Raw genomic sequence first — 7,423 nt, 5'->3', positions numbered from 1 at the left:
CTTAGGTTGTTAAAGGTAGAAGGAGTTACTGACACAGTTTAGTTCAACTCCCCATCTGAGACATGAAGAAACAGGTCCAGAGAGATGTGACTTGCTCAGTGTCACAAAGGTAGTGAGTAGCATGCAGATGAGCTTTCTAATGCTCAATCTTTCCAGCATGACACACTAATTAGAGATACAAATGCAATTGTCTTAAACAGCAAAAGAGGGACAAGCCAAAAGACAACTACGGAGAAAGTGAATGTCCATCTTTGTCCTTGATTCCTATAATTGTCTTTCCACCATCTCCTTGTTCCCCCGTCTCTTGCCATAAACTCAACACTTTGACTCTCCTAAAGAAACTTCAGAGGGTCTCTCCTGCCTGTGTTATGTAACAGAGCTGAGCTGGCACCCCAGCTGATCCCTCCTACCTAATCACATCATTTACCTTCAGATATGGACATCTGGGTGTCTTCTCCGTTCTGGAAACTTGTCAGAATCCACGGTCTCAAAGATTGGGTCTGAAGCTGGAACACCCCGTTCTCCTGCCCCCCGCTCTCCTATGGGATCCTAATTCAAGGCAGGGTCGGGTGTGAAGGGCATCTCAGGAGAAGAATATCCAATCCTTACTAATACCCGCCTCTAAGAAGCTTATGGGGTATTGTACAAGTTCTGGGGCCCAGTGCCTCTGCCAGAGCCTGAGAGGTTGGGGCTTCCCCCAGGGACGCAAATGGGCTCTTCGTGCAACCCTATAGTCAAGCGGGGAAACTTGGGGAACTTCTCAAACTTGCTTCTAAGCTCTGGAAATGAAAGGTAGTCCGGGGTTTCCACTGCTAATGGGGAGAAAAGATTCTGAATTCCCACTCTGTGGGAACCCAGAGAAGGTGCCTGAGGCTTAAGAGATCAGAAGACCTCAGCACCAGGTTCCATTTGCTACTGTGTGATTCTAAAGTAATCTAAATGTAAATATGGAGATAACAATACCAGCCCTACCTATCTGGAGGGTGGATGTGAGAATCAAAATGTTAAATGAAGGAATATCTGCTCAGTTCTATGAACCTAAAACTGCTCTAAAAAATAAAAGTGTATTAAGTCCTTCTCTTTTAGAGGCACATACTGAAATAGCTATAGACAAAGTGTTATCCAATCTGGGATATGCATCAAAATACTGCGTTGGGGGGAAGTGGGTAGGGGTATAAATGAAACAAGAATGAAAATTAGGTTGACAGTAGAAGCTGGGTGAAGAGCACACGGGGATTTATTATGCTATTTCCCTCATCTTTGTATATGTTTGAAATTTTCCACTAGTATTTTTTTTTAAGGCGAGAGAAGGGTCATATCTACGATTTTTTTGGACTTCCACTTCAGTGAAAATAGTGGAATGCGGCTTGTGGATGGGGGAAGGCGGATAGCCTGGAGCCTGGAAGTATGATTTTTTGAGTGGACAAGGACAGGACAGTGAAAGGGAGAGAAAGACAGAAAAGGAATTGATGTGGATACACCACTCTCCCCTACCCTCTCTCGTCCCCTTTTCCTCACTTACTCCTTACCCTCCATCTCTGGAGATGAAAAATCATGCTGGGACTTAATGAAAATTCCAGCCACCAACCCATGAAATTACAATTCAATTGGCATGGCCTGGAACTCTACATATTCAACACATGCCCTCGGAAAACTGAATATATGAACTTCCCTTGAGCCCCAGCACCTGGCCCCTGGGAGGGGCTTGGTATTTCTGTCACTAACCTTTTCTCTGCCAGACTGGAGACCAAACCATTCTGTCTTTCAAAGCCTCTGTGACAGCAGTTCATGTTTTAAAAGCAGGAAAAAATAAAGGGGATAATAGATTATGCAAAGAAGTTGTTTAATTGATTTGCTTTAATAGGTGTGTGGAAACATGCAAATGTTGAGGGTCCTTAAGTGAGAAAAAGAAATTCATTAGCTAGCTATGGCTTGAAAGACATCTCCTTTAAGACCTTCCAACTCTTTGTGCTGACGTTCTCTGATTTTATATTCATTAAACAACCTTCTAAATTTTAATGGGATTCTACTAAGAATTAAAAAACAAAAATAAAAGCATTCACAAGTTGTCCTAAGTCATGTGGTCCCCTTGGTAGTTCTACCTTTTATTGCCAATTTTAATAAATAGCACTTTTACTTCCCTAGTCTCCTAAAAGCCTGTATTCAGAAGAACGAAGTCACCAAGCTCTGGTCACCCATCAGCAAACTGGTAAACTTAAGCTTTAGGACTAGGTAAGGTAACGAATCAGTCCATGGAACTGAGCTGGAACGACCAGGAGAACAGTGGCCCTATGGCTGAGACATGATCACGTTAGGGGGAGTTCGTCAACTCCCTTGTCCATACATTCTTGGCCACATCCCTCCTGTTAGGAAAAGAATTAGAAACTACAACCAAGAAATCAGTATGCAGCCTTCCTTACCTAGATCCCAGTGCCTGCTCAAGCATCACAAGGTTCTTGAGATGGTGAGACCAGCCAAGGTGGGGAGAGAAGTTCTGCAGCCAATAGGACCGTCTGCAGTCCTCAGGGCCCTGATGCTGGCAGGGACATTCCCCAGGGACCGACTTGTCTTCCTCTGACACCTCTGATACAAAGAGGAGACAAGAAAGAACTACCAACAATTGGAACCCCCACACTCTCCCACAGAACAAGCTGTGAAAAGTCAGACTTGGTTGTTCAGTTCAAAGTATTCTCCTCCCTTGACCTACCCTCTATCTCATCCCATCCCACCAACTAAAAGAAAAAGAGGCAAAGGCCTAAGGCCTTCAGGAGGCCTTTCCATTCCCACTTGGAACCTCTGTGGTGCAACACGGTTCTTTGAAGCACAACCCCCCAGGGCCTGCTGGCTGGCATCCAATCGGGCCTCCCTCTTTTAGCTGGTGTTTCCTGGCTACCTACACGGTGAGGAAGCAAGTCCCTTCTTGCCCCGCACAAGCACCTCGCGGATGCACAGGCTGCTGGGGGACACCAGGTGGCCAGAGGTGAGGCCGGCGAAGGCCCGCGATGCCTCACAGGAAAGCCTGCGTGCACAGCGCTTAGCAACGCGCTTCGGCCAAGGGAGAAACAACTAAACATTCGCTCTGCTTCCTTCAAAGAAGGGGGCGGGGGGATAAAGTGAGCAGCGTGCTCAGGAGACCACGGGGAAACGTCTTCGCGTGTAATTTGGCTCAAGTCAGCTAAGAAAAACACACAGCGTGCTGAGCAGGAGCAGTCCTCGGGCAGGAATTACAGTTTTCAAAGAGTATCAGGAGGATACCGTCCACTGGTTCCGGGGACATGAGTGAGGGGTCTGGAGAGGGACGGGGGAGAGGGGCAAATATTAAGGAGGGTTAGGCTGGTGGTACCCACGGGCCCAGGTCCGTAGGAGACAAAAGCGAGAAGGGGTCTCAGTCGCAGGAATGAGGGGGAGGTGGGCAAGAGGCTAGAGGTGAATGGGGAAGAGCCCGAGACTGGAGGAGGAGGAGGAAGGGGAAGGGAGGACACAGCCTCGGCTCCGCGAGATCTGAGATTTGTGGGGACGGGGGTCATCCCAGATAAACTACAGTGGAGAGAGGCGCCGCGAAAGGACGCACCCGCCAGGGTCCCCGCGGGACCAGGACTCAGCCCCACCAAGTCCAAGCCCCGCCCCAGCCCCGCGCGCGGTCCCGGCGCCGGGTTTCCTTTGTCGCGCGGACCAATAGTTCCGGCCGTGGCGCGCGGGCGGAAACTTTATGTGGACGGACTGTGCCGGCGATGGGCTCGGGGTGAGTGGGGGCGTCGGGGGTCCCAGGCTGTGTCTCGTCGCTTGTGGGACGTGCAGGAGTTGGGGTCAGGGGTGGGCAACGACGCGAGGCCGGCGCCCGGCCTTTCCGTCATCCCAGCGGCCGTCCCGCGCGGTCTGTGCGGCAGCCGTGCCCGGGCGCTGGTTCCGGCCTCACGCTCTGGGGTCGCCCGCTCCGCGTCAACGCCACGGTTGCGCCCTCTGCTCGGGCTCAGCGCGCCCTCCTCCCCTGAGAGACTCCCAGATCTCTCTCTCTCTCTCTCTCTGTCTCTCATTCTCTCTCATTCTCTCATTGATTTTAAGGTAAAAATACACCCCCAGTTGCGATCCAAGTGGAGGAATTCTGTCTCGCCAGGGCGGCGGTTCAGAGATGAAGTTGTGTCTGGGAGCTCCGTGTTTGCTGGCGGACCCAGATGCGTCCGTGCGGAGAAAGAGCCAGCTCTAGAGGTGTCTGCAGAGGAAGCAAGACTGCCAGCGGTGCCCAGCCATTCTCGTGGTAAGCGCAGATTCCAAGGGTCAGAAGTGCGTGCTTAAACCCGGTCTAAATTCTGTCCTGTGTCCAGGTAAGGGCAGTACACTCCTGATGAGCCCCAGTTTCGAGTAACACGAAGGCCTCTCTGTGCCCGAGTGGGACTGCCCGCAGAGCGGAATAAACTCCACACGTGGGCAGGAGCGCGGAGTCCCTGGTATCTCCGCTGGAACGGGCGGAGGAAATGTGTTTCTGGTGCCCAGAGTTAAAATTCATCGTGTATGTCGCCAAAGAATTAATGGTCTGTCTGGTGTTGAGGGGTGGTTCATTAGTCATTGTCAGACATTCGTCAGGCACTTACAACGTGCCCGTGACTGGGACCGGCGCTGAGGAGACGTCGGTGGGCAGAATCTGACCCGGCCCCTGCCCTTAGCGACGCACGATCTCATGTAGTCGAATCAGTATCGTACAGGACCTCACTTGAACAGCACAGCTGAGACCTAGAAAGGAAATAAAAAAAGACTGAGCAGGTAAAAAGAGTACCAAGCTGACAAACCTCAGCGCATGCATTTGCCATTGGAAGAAACCCACGGGCTCTCAGAGCCTGTTAACTTGGACTTTGGACCTAGTTTAACAAGCTTGATTACCTGGCTTTCCAGCTCAGCTTAGCTAAGCAGCAGCAAATTAGAACGAGGGAGGATGATTACATAGGATTACCGAGAAAAGCAGAGTGCAAGCTGATGACCTAAAAATGAATTATAAAGAGGAGGCACCAGAACGGAGCACAACAGCCTGGGTCCTTTGAATCCAAGGCATGGCTGTTGTGTATGTTCCATAACATTCTTGTTCTATGGGACCTTAACAGTCGTCATGTAGAGAAGGGTTAGGTGGGAAACACAGGTAGCAAATGAAACGGGATTCTTTGCTGTAGAACTTCCAGTGTCTTCAGTGAGACCTGAACTCATTTTTCTTGGATGATCCCTCCAGAACTGTTCACAGCACACACGTGGGAGAAGGCTGGTATGAAGTAAAACTTCAGGGTAGCAGTGTGCTGGGCAGTATTGGTGTTTAGAGGAGTGATGCCAAGTCATCATAAGAGAATGAATTATGTTTAGCACACGATGTTTAATGAGGTAGGGAGGAGGGATACACATTTTAATTTTTCTCTATCAAAATGGTTAAACATTGTGGAATTCTAAGGAGTCTGAGAGAGGAGCTTATATCTCCTGTTTAATCTTGACTGATATTGGATACACAAGGCATGACTGTATTTGAAATGTATCTCAGGCCATTATGTGGTGAAAAGGCTTTTCCTCCCTGATTTGAGTCCCTGGCCCTATTGGCAACTTGTTCCGTGAGCCAATATGTCCTGAGTTCCCAACAGCCTATTTACAAATGGAATTTTAGAATATCACACATTTGCAGTTGGAAACTACTATAACAAACAGTCTGACCACTGCTAAGTGTTTTGAAATTCTGTGGGGACAGAGTCCCAGAGAGCAGTTTCCAGGCTCTCGGCCTCACGTGGAAAGGTGCTGGTTTGGTTATGAGATGGCCATCAGCTGTTACCAGTTAGCCATTAGCCACTAATATAACTGCCATGGCTAGTTGGTGGGTTGGCTGGCAGAGAAGCTGACCGCAGATTGCCAATCATGTGGCTCCTGCTTTCTGTGTCTCCAACCCAGCCACCAGCGAGAATATTGTGGTATGACTCCTCTATCTATGGCTCCATGGGTGTTCCTTTTTGGCCTCTCTGTGTTCTGTGTCCACCCGCCAAGAGCAGGAACAGGACCAGAGACCCTGCATGACAGTTCCAAAAAAGAAATTAGTGAGCATCAAGTTTCTAACCTGTTTATGTTCATTCAGTCTTCCCTAATTTTATTTATATATATATAAAACAACAAGGCAATTAAACACTTGCACAAATACTGTTGTATCAATTAAGATAATGATGGTACCCAAAAAGACTGGTTGAATGTCAAAAAGCACTACTATATGACAACTAGAAATGTTCTTTAGTAAATTAAGTGTTGGAGAGGTGATGTAGGAGTTTTTTTATATTAAGTTGTATAAAATTTAGAATTATGAAAGTCAAGGACTACCTGAATTTAATATTGTTGGGGTTTTTTTTTAATAGAAATACTTAAGGTGGTCCTTGATTTATGGCCATTTAATGGGTGATGCTGGGAGTAGTTTTTACAGGGAACTAAACTGCTTGCTTCCCTCCCACTGAATTCCCTGTAGATTTGCCCTCCCCTCAACTTAAATGGGGTTTGCCTTCACTCATTTTTGAAGAATTTGGTTAAAAAACTTGCAGTGAAAAAAATACTTCTTACTCTCCATGGTATTTAACCATATTTATTTTCTGCAGCACTTCTCTGTCTATAGCTGTCTGTTTGCCTTCTGATTGGGAACACAGGGATCACTTTCATCATGCCAACAGTGGTGGTAATGGACGTATCCCTTTCCATGACCCGACCTGTGTCCATCGAGGGGTCTGAGGAATATCAGCGCAAGCACCTTGCAGCCCACGGTCTCACAATGCTGTTTGAGCACATGGCCACAAACTATAAGCTAGAGTTTACAGCTCTGGTGGTTTTTTCGTCACTCTGGGAGCTGATGGTGCCCTTCACAAGAGATTACAACACCTTACAGGTACAAAATGATCGAGTTTTTGGATGTGTAGGGCCCAAATTTACAGAGAGTGTTTCTATTTCACTTAATGTTCAGAACTTGGAATTATTTAGTGATGAGTGTGTAGGTGTGGTATCTAAGTATACCTATAAAACAAAGATTCACATCCAGTACTTTCTATGCCTTTGTTAGAGCTATGAGTTACAACTGTAAGTTGTTGCCTTTTCTTCTCTTGGTTTTCTGGAACTCTCAGGATGCAGTGCACCATTCCCTAACGTTCAGGATCTTGGCGTTCGACACATCTTTTCTTATAAAACTCAAGGAGATGAAAAATAGCTCTTCCTTATAAAAGCTCATTCTAGAATAATTCAAAATTCAATTGCCTCTCTAACAAAAAGAGCCTTTGGTTTAGAGATGCCAAGAAATTATAATTTGTAAACCTCAGTTGATACATATTATCTTCCAAAGGTGGTGTCTGTGATATGATTGAGAATTTACTTTTTGACATCTCTAAATCATGAGTATTTCCAACAGTGCCTTACGCATAGTGAACAGTCAATA

General features: G+C 47.2%; 1 protein-coding gene across 4 annotated transcripts in view; it reads left to right on the top strand.

Moving 5' to 3' along the window:
- Window positions 1-3,510: 3,510 nt before the first annotated feature.
- The window catches only part of INTS14 (integrator complex subunit 14), a 28,712-nt gene continuing 24,799 nt past the window's right edge, over window positions 3,511-7,423 (top strand). The window contains exons 1-3 of one of the 4 annotated variants that reach the window (XM_081047305.1): window positions 3,511-3,742; window positions 4,063-4,255; window positions 6,600-6,883. In XM_081047305.1, coding sequence (XP_080903431.1) covers window positions 6,662-6,883 — 222 coding nt within the window. In that variant the 5' untranslated portion in view covers window positions 3,511-3,742; window positions 4,063-4,255; window positions 6,600-6,661. Of the gene's footprint in view, window positions 3,743-3,927; window positions 4,256-6,599; window positions 6,884-7,423 lie in introns of those variants that run through there. The other 3 variants (XM_081047303.1, XM_081047306.1, XM_081047304.1) reach the window with 3 other exon arrangements.

Source organism: Rhinolophus hipposideros, assembly GCF_964194185.1.
Source record: "Rhinolophus hipposideros genome assembly, chromosome: 5".
In the NCBI taxonomy this organism is placed as follows: domain Eukaryota; kingdom Metazoa; phylum Chordata; class Mammalia; order Chiroptera; family Rhinolophidae; genus Rhinolophus; species Rhinolophus hipposideros.
The sequence above is the reverse complement of the archived record's forward strand: the minus strand, read 5'-3'. Positions and strand labels throughout refer to the sequence as shown.